Consider the following 13,262-nt stretch of genomic DNA (forward strand, 5'->3'; position numbering starts at 1 on the left):
TTCACCTGATAGGTTTAAGACCAAATGTGCAGTGAGGACGTTTTTTGGGGGGGGGTGTGCACACAAGCTGTGTGGTAGGGTCATCTTTATCGAACTTGGCTCTGAGCCTCTACTTAGCATTGTTGTGTCACCTGAAGTCAGCCTTGGATGATGTTTACCCAAAGATCAAAAGCTGAATGCCCTTGACTGCTGTAGTGTTCTCCAACTGGGAGGGATCTTTCCTGTCTGGTGATTGTTATATGGTATCCATTCATCCATAGTCATTGCACCTGCATGGTTTTGCCAATATACCATACCTCACAGCATCCTTGCCTATAGTGTATGAGATGGACAATGTTGGTAGAGTCACATGAATATCTGTCTTGCATGTGGTGGTGGTGTCCATGTTGATGCTTTGACACACCCTTACAGGTATTGTGGTCAAGTGGTCTTGAAAGCTGGGAAGTTTGCTGCAAACTATACTCTGTTTAAGGTTTGGTAGTCGTTTGAAGGTGAGAAGTGGGAGGCGTAGGGAAGATCTTGGCAAATTGCTCAATGTGTTGCAGGCTGCCAAGAACATGGTATAGTCTCTCCCTCCCAGGAAGTACTAGACAAAGGGTATCCTATCGGTCGTATCCTCTGTGTCTTCTGAGGAGGCCATTACGTTTTTTTTTTACTGTGGTGTGTCGGAACTGGCAATTGATGAGTTGAGCATCGCATCCCGTCCTTGACTGCATCCTTCAACATCTGTTGCATTCCCCCTCATCTGAAAGGATCTTGTGTATGTGTAGGGCTTGTTTGTTGACTGTTTTAATATGTGTTTAGGGTGGAAGCTTGAGAAATGCAGCATCATAAAGTTTTCTGTAGGCTTGTGGTAGAGTAAGATACTGAGGTGCCCGTCCTTGATGGAGATGCATGTGTCCACGAATGAGACGGATTCTAAAGAGTAGTCCACGGTAAGTCTGATGATAGGATGAAACTTGTTGACATCACGATATAGCTGTTTCAGTGATTCCTCACCATGAGTCCAAAGGAAGAAAATGTCATCAATGTTGAAGGTGGAGCAAAAATCCCCATCACATACCCTGGACTAAAACCCTTGGACCTTGGCACAGGAGTTTATGGAATTCACATTTGAATGAAGATTCACTGAGCCCTCTGGCTGAGACAGTCAAGGCAATACACAAGCTTAGGGGCAGCTGTCTGAAACATAGGTTTAGCTTGTAAAGCTGAAGGAAGACCCCCACAAACATCTCAGCTAAAGACAATGAACACCAACCTGCACAGCAAATAACTGAGACATTCTGGAACCGATAAAAATACAAACTATTCAACTTCTAAATCAGTTTGCTCAGGCAGAGATACTGAACATTCCACACCATTGTACTACATGTAAACTTGTTTGCCTTTGAATGTGAAGGCCTTCACACTACCAGTACAACTTCAACATACATTAATCCAAGAGAAATACTGAACCTTCAAAACTATCAGAAACCCATTCACTTTAAATCGGAGAACCATTCATACCTTATCCAGTAATTAGGAGGCTCATTCAGCCCCAAGAGGAGGAACAACAGCTCAGTAATCAATACAGGAGATAATGGGGGACACAGTTTGCATAACTGCTAGCCCTGATCTGGGAGAGAGCACTTTTTCCAACATTAAGCTAGTGCAGAAACAAGCAGTTGACATTTTAACCCGACTGCGAATCCTCTTGCAAGGATGCCTGCCTTGAAGAAGTTTTCCTCCTCTCTCTACAAGAATCTCAGGGAGTCCCTCTCCCACTGCAACTCCCAGGTCATTTACCTATCACCTTCATCTCCTCCCCCACTCACCCATTGTACTCTATGCTACTCTCTCCCCACCCCCACCCTCCTCTAGCTTATCTCTCCATGCTTCAGGCTCACTGCCTTTATTCCTGATGAAGGGCTTTTGCCCGAAACGTCGATTTCGCTGCTCGTTGGATGCTGCCTGAACTGCTGTGCTCTTCCAGCACCACTAATCCAGTAGTTGCCAAACAGGCTCTAGTCCCAACAAGCAGCTTTGGAACACAGAAAGCAAACTGAGAAGCTGAACCAGGAAGGCAAACCAAAGAGCATCAATGCAACTAAGGACATCCAAGAAGGTAGAAAGCCTATCAACTGGACGCACTTTAAAAGTGTTTAAAACTGAGCCTATACACCCTCGACCCCAAAATTTCTGACGCAGCTAGCAGGGAGGCGAAGATAGGTGGTAACAGTGCAGGGTACCCCAAGTGTAGGAAACCTAAAGGAAGTGTCTGATTAGAATTGTTGTTTAGCTTTGAGTAATGTTTTAACCTGTTTAATTTGATAGTGTATTTAAATTACTGTCCTCTGTACAATTGTGTTAATTTCGTTGTTTTATTACATTTGCCTTTTATTTTAGTTAAATAAACAGATTTTGCCCAGAAACATCGGTCTACTGCCTTCTTTATTTTACATTCCCTAAATAAGTCCAGTGTCACAGCCACCCAAAATAAAACCAAATGCAAACCAAAAGCCCTACAATATACTTGGTGTAAAGCATTGTTGGGAGGTCCTGTGCAACAAAGTCTTGTTCGAATTTGTGCATGAAAATGTTGGCATTTGGGGTGCAAATTTGGTTCCCATGGTTGTTCAGTGTGTCTGGATAAAGTAATGGTTGTTGAAGATGAAGACATTGTGGTTGAGGATAAAGCAGATAACTTGTAGGATGGTGCCTGGAAATTAGGAGTTGATGATATTGAGTACTGTTCAATACATTCGCATAACTTACATGACCCTTTGATCTTTTACTTAATTTCTGTGTCTGATGTATTCTCTTTCACTAGCTACCTGAGGGAGGAGTGGGGCTCCAAAAGCTTGTGGCTTCAAATAAACCTGTTGGCCATAACCCAGTGTTGAGAGATTTTTGACTTGATTGAAAACAAGGCACTCTTGATTTTTGTTCCCCACCTCTATCACAAAGTTTAAAAATCACACAACACCAAGTTTAGTCCAACAGGTTTAATTAGAAGCACTGGCTTTTGGAGTGCTGCTCCTTCATCAGGTGGTTGACAACCACCCGAAGGAGCAGCGCTCCGAAAGCTAGTTCTTCCAATTAAACCTGTTGGACTATAACTTGGTGTTGTGTGATTTTTAAACTTTGTACACCCCAGTCCAACACCAGCATCTCCAAATCATGACCTCTATCACAATTAGTCATGCCTAACCCTATTTCTGTTACATTCTAGTTTTTCCAATTCAATTTTATGATCATCGATGCCCTTCACGTTCCAGTTCTAAGCATTAACAGATTCATCACCATCTTCAGCTGTTTGTTACTCCCCACTGAAATCATTTAGGGTTTATTTGATGACCAAGTCTGGGTGCACACTACAGGAATCACATGAACCATGCTTATTGCCAAATCTGCACTTACACTTATTTAAGAAAAATAGAAGTGTCAATATGATTTCTCTTCTGCCAAATCTCATTGCACTTATATATTTTAGTAGAGCATTTTCAGTACTAAAGCTATAACAATAGGGAATTAGACTTTTCAGCAATCAACTTAAAGATCTTTGAAGAAAAAAAAGCAAACAAAAATTCTTGGAACAGTGAGCAAATCTAAATCTCTTTGTATGCTGATAAGGCAAGTGCTTGCACTTCTGTTTTGCCAATTCTTGATTTTAGAAGTTATGCATTAACGTAAATTTGTTGGGTCATGATATTTTGTCAAGATGTTAAAATAGCTTAAGTGTTAACATTTCTGGCATTTGCACATTAGGAACTTAAAGGCAAAACAAGTTATACACAAAAGTAAAGCACAGTCCTTTTTTTCTAACATCAGGAAAATGTGAATCAATTGATCGAGTGAGCACAGAAACTATTCTAAGTAGACACATACTTACAATTTTCTTTTGCAATTTTGCATAATCAATATTTTTTCAATTTTGGTCCAATAAAGCAACAAAACTAAACCTTAACACGAGTTTCAGCTCATGATTCTTTTTACAATATGTATGAATGAAAATCAAATATAGCCCAAACATATTTAATACTATATTGTTGACTTGATAAATTAGTTGCTAATTTCCCTCTCCAAGATTACCAAATGTGTACTTACTGGATAATCAGAGGTTCAGCTTTGAACAAAAATGGTTTCTTCAGTGGAGCTGAGATTGCATGATGCTTTGCTTTTGACTTCAGCACCAAACCTTTGTCACCAGGCACTGTGTTTTCCATCAATTCCTCAACTGCCCATTTTCCTAAAAAAGAAAATGGGAACTCTGACAGAATAGATAATTGCAAATTAAATGCAACCAGAAACACATTCAACAGTTGTGAATTCAAGTTACATACTGAGAGTGCCATCTAATTTGAGGGTGAATTAATAAAATGCAAATTCATAGAGGAGCACTCCGTAAATTAAACTCTTAAACCCTGGTGCACTTGCATACAAAGGTTTAGAACATCGGAAAGTTGCTGTCACACTGTCAGGTGATTTACTAGAAGTTCCCTGCCTTAATCTCTCTCTGGATTACCCATGAGAAGAGACATGATGTTTGAAATTTCTGGCCACTTATCTTTTGTTCTGCACTCAGTGAATATAAACAAGGCCAGAAACTTGGCTAGAAACATAAGAAATAAAAGCAACAGTAATCAAAAGGGTTACTCAAACATGCTTCACTATTCAATAATAAAAGGCAGATTTTCCACATCAACTGTACTTTCCCAAATTTCCATATTAATTAGTTTAAAAACATCAACCTCAGCCCGATCAGACTGCTCATTTTGGGCAGTGTGCATTTGTGCACATGAACCTCCTGGGTGCAAGGGTTTGGGATGTAGGGGAAAGGCTGGATAAACTTCCAGAAAGAGCAGGGTGAACATGGTTTTGCTTCATATAGGAACAAAATTTTAGGGAGGGATATCTTGGAGGACTTTCAAGATCAATTTCAGGAGTTAGGAAGGAGGCTGAAACATAGGACTTCCAGGGCAGTAATCTCAGAAATATGACCAATGCCATAAGCTTCACCATTTAGTCAAAGGCAGAACAGGGAGGTAAATATGTAGCTTGAGGGATGGTATGGAGGGGAGACAATGGGATCACTCTGGGAAAGGAGAAAGCTGTTCAGAAGGGATGGGCTTTACCTGAGCTGAAATGAAACTAATCTCCTACCTGACAGAGTAACTAGTGTCGTGAGGATGGATTTTAAACTTGTAAATCAGAGGGGGTGGGTTGACTAATAGGCCTCAGCTTGGAAGTACAGAAGGGGAGAAATTCTTGCAATGTGTGCAGGAGAACTTTCTGGAACATTTTCAATCCTACCGGGGGGAGGGGGGGTAGAAGTACTAGATCTGGTCCAAGAAAATAAGGCAGACTTAATGGAAAATATCAGTGGGAGAGCATTTGGGAAATAGTGATCATACAAAAAGGTTCAATACTAAGTTAGAAAGGGATAAAACACACAAGGATTAAGATTCCAGGCTGGAAGAGAGCAGATTTTAGGCATGTAAACATTGGAGCAGGTTGACTGGAAATACATTTTTATGGTAAAACAATAGATGTAAAATGGGAGACTTGCAAAAGAGAGAGGAATAGGATGCAAGCTAGGCACTTACCCATGAGAAATAACTACGGGGTATTCAAAGCTATAGTATCCTGGATGACTAACAATTTGATGAGAAAAGGAAAAGAGACATGCAATGCATAACAGAATAATACAATGAAATAGAAATCAGGAAGCATATCTCAAATGGAGGAGACAGGCTGAGGCTGAAGTAAGGAAGGCTAGGAGGAAGCACACCAAAAAGGGTAGCAGACTGTGCTAAAATAAATTGTAAAACATGTCCTTCAAAACATTAATAGTATAAGATAGAAGAATACCCTATATTATATATATAATATATATTCTATATCTATAAAAAGGACCAAACAGGATAAGGTGCTCCCTGAAGCAAAGGATATGGCAAAGTTACTAAGTAAACACTTTGTTTCAGTCATTAACAAATTTGAAGATGGAGACAATTGCCCAGTTGAAAATGTGGGTGTTAGTCAACCGAGCAGCATAGTGATACATAACAAAGTAATGCTAAAAATAATAAGTCACCACTCCCAAGTAGGGAAGTCAGCAGCCTGGATGAGGTAGATCCTAGATTGCTGGGGTGGGGGTGGACAGGATTAGTTCCAAGGGATTGGAAGATTGCAAATGTGTTGCTATAGTTTAAGAATGGGGCAAAGGATAACCCAGGAAACTGCAGAACTGTCAACTTGGCATCAATCGTGGGAAAACTGATGGAGGTCATAATATGGGATAAGATAAATATATACTTGGAGAAAAATAAATAAATATTAGACAGTCAACATTTCTTTGTCAAGGGCAGGTCACATCAGACAAATTTTATGGGGTTCTTTGAGGTGTCACAGGCATTGGATGTGGGTAGTTTGTGGATGATGTAGATTTGGAATTTCAGAAAACATTGAGATTGGTGTCACATGGCAGGTTGGTTAGCAAATTAGAAATGATGGATCCTTGGCAGCAGTGATTGCAAGTAGTTGTCTACAAACACTGACGGTAGGTGCAGATGGACATTTCAGACAGGAGAGGAGTTTAAAGTGGTGCTCCCTACAGATTTCTTGCTTTTTTCAATGTACATAATGGTGTTGAGGATACAATCTCTAAATTTGCAGACAATACTAACTGGGAAGAATAGTGAATTATGAGGATGATGCAGAGTAATTTCAGAGAGAAATTGACAAGTTGGCGAAATACCTGACAGATGAGTTTAAAGGCAGAGAAATGAGAGGTCATACATTTCAGCAGAAAACACATGGAGAGACAATACAGGCTCAAATGGTACAACTTTGAGGGGAGTAAAGGAGCAGAGGGATCTTGGGGTTCAACAGCATAATTCTCTGAAGGTTGCCAGGCAAATTGAAACAGTAGTTAAGGCGGCTTATGGGATCCCTGGGTTTATAACTAGAAGGCATGAGTATAAAAGCAAGAAAATGATGCTACACTTCTACATATCAACCAGACCACAATTGTTACATTGTGTTCAGCTCTGGACACCTTATTTAAGGAAGGATGTTAAAGCCCTGGGAGGGAGTACAAAAGAGATTTACTAGGATGATATTAGGAAAGAGTCATTTTAGATAGAAAGAAAGGTTGGAGAAACTGGGCTTATTCTTCAAAGCTCAAGGAGAATAAGAGGTGTTCAAAATTATTAACAATTTCGACAGGGTAAAGGACGACATTTTGCATCCATTAGTTGGTAATTAAGTAACTAAAAGGTCACAATTTCAAGACTCTCAGCAAGAGAGCTAGGCGTGAGATGACGAGAAACTGTTGAGAGAGAGTTGGTAGGATTTGAAATGGTGGAGGTGGAATTCCATAAATTAAAAATCATAATGTTAGAGGTCCATGGAGTTAGGGTTGGAGAATGGGACTAGCTGGGTAGTTCTCAGAATCTGTACAAACCTGGGCTTCTTCTAGAATGCAAAATCTATGTAGGAGAAGGGGGCAAAAGAAAGATTTGTAAAGACTGACGATATTTGTCATCTTGGCCCTAAACGGCTGGCCATCAGGAAGACCAGCCTCTGAGCAGCTAGTATTTCAAGGCCTCTCAGAATCTTCTATATTTACATGACATCATCTCTCTTTCTTCTAAACTCCTGTATTTATATGTCCAAACTATTCAATCTAACAAATGGGATTAAGGGACAAGAGAAACCAACAAGGGAGTCAAAAGGTTTTGGGGATAGGCAGAAATGTGGCATGGAGGCAGTAATTAGACCAGTCATTCTTACTAAATGATAAAGCAAGATAGAGGCCAACCAGTGCTTTGAACTTGCATGCTTTTTCCCTCATTAAAACAACCATTTCATCCCTGGAATCGTTTTAGTTAGCCTACAATGCATTTCTTCCATTGAATGAAGATTCTTCCTTGGACCAAAACAGCACAAAGGTCTCCACTGGGGTCTCACCAAAACCCCATAATTGCACCAAGATTTTCTTACTTTCACACTTTAATCTCAAAATATATAACAATGAACTATTTTTATTCTTAACTGCTCACTGCATCTGTGTATTTTGTTACTGGAAAGGAGTGTCACCAGCTGGGCCAGCATTTATTGCACATCCCTACCTTTTAAAAAAGGTGTAGTGAGCTCTATTCATGAGGTGCTGCAGTTCTTGGGGTGTAGGGACACCCCAGTACTATTACAAAAGATTTTGATCCAGCGTCATCGAAGAAATTGTGATATACTTCTAAATCAGCATCAGATGTGGCTTGACCTTGAGGTTTTCATGCATCACGTCTGTCCTTCTAGGTGGAGGAGTTCTCTTGCTTGAAAGGCTGTCAGAGGAGTTTTGCTAAGCTATTGCTGTGGATCTTGGAGATAGTATGCATTGTTATCACTATGCATCAGTGGTGGAGGGTCTTAACGTTGAAGTGATGAATGGAATGCCAGTCAAGCAGCATGTCTTGGATATTAACAAGCTTCCTCAGTGTTGCTGGAACTGCACTCAACCAGCCAAGACTAATCCTGATTTGTACCTTGTCAATGATAAATGGACAAGTACTGGTAGGACAGGACAGATCCTCACCACAGAATTCCTAGCTTCTGACCCGCTGTTGTAGCCGATGTATTTATATGGCTGGTGCAATTCAGTCTCTGGCCAATGAGAACTTCAGTTTGGCAAATGCTGTTGATCAGTTAGATTCTCTTCACGGAGATGGTCATTTTCCAGTACTTGTATTGCATGCAAGTTATTCAGCACTTATCAGCATGGAAGTCTTGCTGCAGATAGACAGACTACATCAGCATCTGAAGTGTCACAATAGTGCTGACTGGTATCTAATCAAGGAAGATTCACACTTCTGATCACATATTGGAGAAGAGGTCATTGATGAAGCAGCTGAAGACTGTTGGGCCTAAGACACTCCCCTGAGGAATGCCTGCAATGACATTGTGGGGTTGAGATGACTAAGCTCCAAAAACCACAACTATCTTCCTTTGTGCTAAGTATAACACCAACCAGTAGATTTTTCTCAGATTCTTACAGACTCCGGTTTCATCCACACTCCTTGTTGCCATACTCAAAAGCTACCTTGATGTCAAGGACAGTCACTCACCTTAACTCTGGAGTTCAGTTTTTTTGTCGACCAATGTGGTCATGAGGTCAGGAACTAAGTGCTCTGCAGAAGGGCTTATGCCTGAAATGTCGATTCAGCTGCTTCTCGGATGCTGCCTGACCTGCTGTGGCTTTTCCAGCATGACATTCTCGACTCAGAATTCAAATGATGCATTGGCAAGCAGGTTATTCCTTTCCAAGTGATGTTTGATAGCATTGTTGACAACTCCTTTCATGAACTTGCTGATTAGGAGTAGACTTTAAGGGAAACAATTGATTGGGTTGGATTTGCCATGATTTTTGTGTATTACATACCTGAGCAATTTTCCACATTCTCAGGTACACGCCAATGTTGTAACTGTACTGGAATAGCTTGGCTAGGGGTATGGTTGGTTATAGACTATTTTTCTTCAATACTACTGCCAGAATGTTGTAGGGGCCCACCTTTGCAATATCAGTGTCTTCAGCCACTTCCTGACATTATGTGGAGTGAATAGAATTGGTTGAAAACTAGCATCTGTGATGCTGGCAAACTCAGCAGGAAGCCAAAATTGATCATCCACTTGGACCTTCTTGAAAGGCAATTAAAAGACTCTAGTGACAGTGGTTTGTACAAGCACCATATTTAATTCCAATTTCATCACTTGCCACAAAGATTCAAACCCATTAGCCTTGACGTCTGAATTACTAATCCACAGGAATCATCACCGTGTCACAAATAAGCCCCAAAATGTTTTTGTATTAAAACAGACAAATGCCATTGATCAAAACTTAATCGTTTTCACCATTTAAACTAAAACTACTTTTAAAAAAAAAAATTTTTTTTGACTCTCCATTCAGAGAAATCTGCCTCTTAGAGGGCTCGACAGGGTAAAGGCTAAGACATTTTATACATTCTGCTATAAAAAAAGCTGAACAGTGTACAATTCATGGAACAAAAACTCAAAGCTAAACAAAGAAGAATTATTTATACAATGAGGATTGTGACCTGGTCATAAGATTTGTTTTTTTAAAATCTACTTTATTTTATACAACAGGGTACACCTTCACAATACCTAACAGCAGCAATTTTGTGTTTTAATTTTGAAGTTATTTTATTTCCCATTTTGGATTTGCCATGGACAAGAGAAAACCAAGTGACAGATCCCTCGTTTTAAGGTTTCATCTTAAACACAGCATCTATGACACTGCAGTACTTCCTCAGTACTACAAAAGAGTGACAGCCATAATACTGTGCTCAAGCTCTAAAATGGTACTTGAACCCATAACATTGACTCAGAGGCAATAAGAGTAACTAAGCAACAACAGAGAGTGGCACCACTTTTCATTATCAATTTAAAGTGCTAATTTTTAAGGCAAGTGCTATTTGCCAACCTTAACATCACATGAAATACTTTCAATGCACTATGGGAACCTTTTATGCAAACTTTTAGCAGCACAGCACACCACAAGAGAACACTACATCATTCAAAACATGTCTATGGCAACTAAAAGTAGATTTTTAAAAAAAAACATTGTTTCGAATATTGCCAGTTACAGTGCATTAATCATTATCATCACAACCTGGTGCATGACAATTCGTTAGTGATGCAGGATTAATTAGAATATTAGGCCTCATTTATATAAATTTTGTGCCCTTCCAACTTAAGTAAAATTTGTCAACAGTTTAATGCAGTTTACTCTGGCTTCCATTTGGAACAGGCTATTCTATTCAAGATATGTTAGGCAATAATATGTTATATTATTGTCTCAACAGTTGTAGTAACATTTTAAAAACCACAGATTGCAATCTCATGATTACACATCCATCCAATTTGAACTTAGCTATCCTTGCAGCACTAAATAATAAAGTTACATTAATTGACAAATCCTACAAACAGTCTAAACGATTCTTACCATCATATTTTGCAATATCTTCATCCGCATCATCTTTCTTTGTTTTGGACAAAACCCATCTTCAATGGGAAAGGAAATAAAAGTGAAAGATTATTGCACCGAGTTAATTTTAATTCAATGCCAAAAAGATGTGTATTAAATTAATTGCATCTTATTAATCTTGAAGCAAAAAAAAAAAAGGATCTTCTTACCCATCTAAATTTCCACGATCGAATGTCTCAGCAAAATATACCTCCTTACTGGGCACTGGTGTCTTGTACGCTACCTGCAAATTTAGATGAATTTCAGTACCATGTATGTTATAAAGAAAGATTTTATTTATTGTATACTGAGTCAAAGGTTACATTGATATTAGAAATATGCTTTAAATAAAGTTCAAGTTTAGTCTTTTTTTTATCTTCCATATCAGAAAGTAATATGGTTATTCAAAAATAGTTTATTTCATTGACTAAGGAGCACACGTTTTTAAATTTTCCAGAAAATTCAGAAAAAGCTGTGTCTAGATTACCTTCTGAATCTCAAACTGCCCATCCTAGATAGAGTTCAAGACTGATATCTATATGCTATACAGATGTATTTCATTGTGGAAAAAAATAAATCCTATATGATTTGAGTAGAGGGTAAAGTGTTCAAACAGATTTTTAACCCTTTGGAATTATGACTGAAACCTAGTCTGGGCTGATGGGATGGGAAACTCTTCTTTCTGCTAATTTTTGGAAAGTAATTCAGTTCACAGTAGGCTCTTGCCACACTAAAAATGTACTGATGCATTTTGGAAGAAGCAATAAGATAAGGGAGTACTCAATGAATGACATGAATAGGAAGGGTTGAGGGACAAATGGGCCAAAATCAGTTTAGGATATCTTATCAGTGCAGAAGAGTTGGACTGAAGGTGCTGTTGATCTCTATACAAGAAACAGAAACTTCACAATAGAGGAGGTTACTCTTAGATTAGATTGGAGGCTCACTGTTGAGCCATTCTGCATTTTGCCATGCCATCTTCTACTTGCTCAATGATAAAATATTGCTGTTTGTCTGCATATCTTTATGATAAAAGAACTAAAATGCTGGAGAAACTCAGGAGGTCTGGCAGCATCTGTGGAGAGAAACAGTTAATATTTTGTGGCTGATAGGACTCCACTGAAAAATAATATTTGACTTGAAACATTAACTCTTTCTTTCTCCACACTGACTATCAGACCTGTTGAGTTTCTTCAGCATTTTCTGTGTTTGTTTCAGATTTCCAGCATCTGTAGTAGTGTTTTTATCATTATGATAAATAGGAGAATTAATATATAAACTGTAGAATTCAGTTTTTATTAACTCAGAACTCTGACTGGATATTTTTAATATTTACCCAAGTTATCTGAAAATTAGGAAGGATAGAGATTAAATTAAAACTATGGCTTTCTGTTAATAACTGGAACTCCACATCTATTCTTGATTTCCCACTTCCTTAAATGCACTCCCACTTTCATTCTACTTGAATGTTTTTCCACTGAAACATCCCACGTGTCACCTTTAGTGATGTATTCAAAGTAAATCTCACCTGAACTGTAGTAGATTTACTATCCTTAGTTTGACTGTCAGTACTAGTTTCTTCCATCTCCAAGGCATCGACCTCAGCTTCGTTATCATCATTTTCAGCACAGACCACGGTTAATACGAGCAAAAGTCCAAGAAAAATCTGCTCCCATTTCAGCTTCATATTGATTCCTTATCTGCAAGGAAGGTACAGAAATAAAAGAACATACAGTTGATGAGCAGAACTGTAGCAATTTTCTTCACTTCTCCAGAACAATCAACTACTTTTCGGCATCCCCTATACCCATAAGGCCATATGAAATAAGAAAAAAAAAGGTGGCCATTTTGCCCCTTGAGACTGCTCCAACATTCAACAGGATCATGGCTGATCTGACATTCCTCACGTTCCCTTTTCTGCCCTTTCCCCATAGATTCTTAAATTAGTAGGGCAATTAAGAGTCTTCAATATACACAAAGATTCTACTCGCACTGCTCTCCATGGAAAGAAGGTCCAAAGACTCAACCTTCAGAAGAAATTCCTCACCTTGGTCCTGAATTGGCACTTTATTCTGGAGACTACACCCTCTCATCCTAGATTCTCCCATAAGGGGAGACCTTGTCAACATTTATCCTTTCCAACCCCTTAAGAAGCCTATATGTTTCAATGAGATAACTTCCCAGTCTTCTAAACTCCAGTGAGCTATGTTTAACCTTTGGTCATAAAATAGTCCCTCCATACCAG

General features: G+C 39.0%; 1 protein-coding gene across 2 annotated transcripts in view; it reads right to left on the reverse strand.

Moving 5' to 3' along the window:
* The window catches only part of clgn (calmegin), a 67,128-nt gene that overhangs the window by 46,957 nt on the left and 6,909 nt on the right, over positions 1-13,262 (reverse strand). For both annotated transcript variants that reach the window (XM_072584109.1, XM_072584110.1), the window contains exons 2-5: positions 12,546-12,717; positions 11,188-11,261; positions 10,997-11,055; positions 4,087-4,228 (exon numbers count right to left, since the gene is read on the reverse strand). In XM_072584109.1, the coding sequence (XP_072440210.1) occupies positions 4,087-4,228; positions 10,997-11,055; positions 11,188-11,261; positions 12,546-12,704 (434 nt within the window). In that variant the 5' untranslated portion in view covers positions 12,705-12,717. The remainder of the gene's footprint in view (positions 1-4,086; positions 4,229-10,996; positions 11,056-11,187; positions 11,262-12,545; positions 12,718-13,262) is intronic.

Source organism: Chiloscyllium punctatum, chromosome 14 (assembly GCF_047496795.1).
Source record: "Chiloscyllium punctatum isolate Juve2018m chromosome 14, sChiPun1.3, whole genome shotgun sequence".
Classification (NCBI taxonomy): domain Eukaryota; kingdom Metazoa; phylum Chordata; class Chondrichthyes; order Orectolobiformes; family Hemiscylliidae; genus Chiloscyllium; species Chiloscyllium punctatum.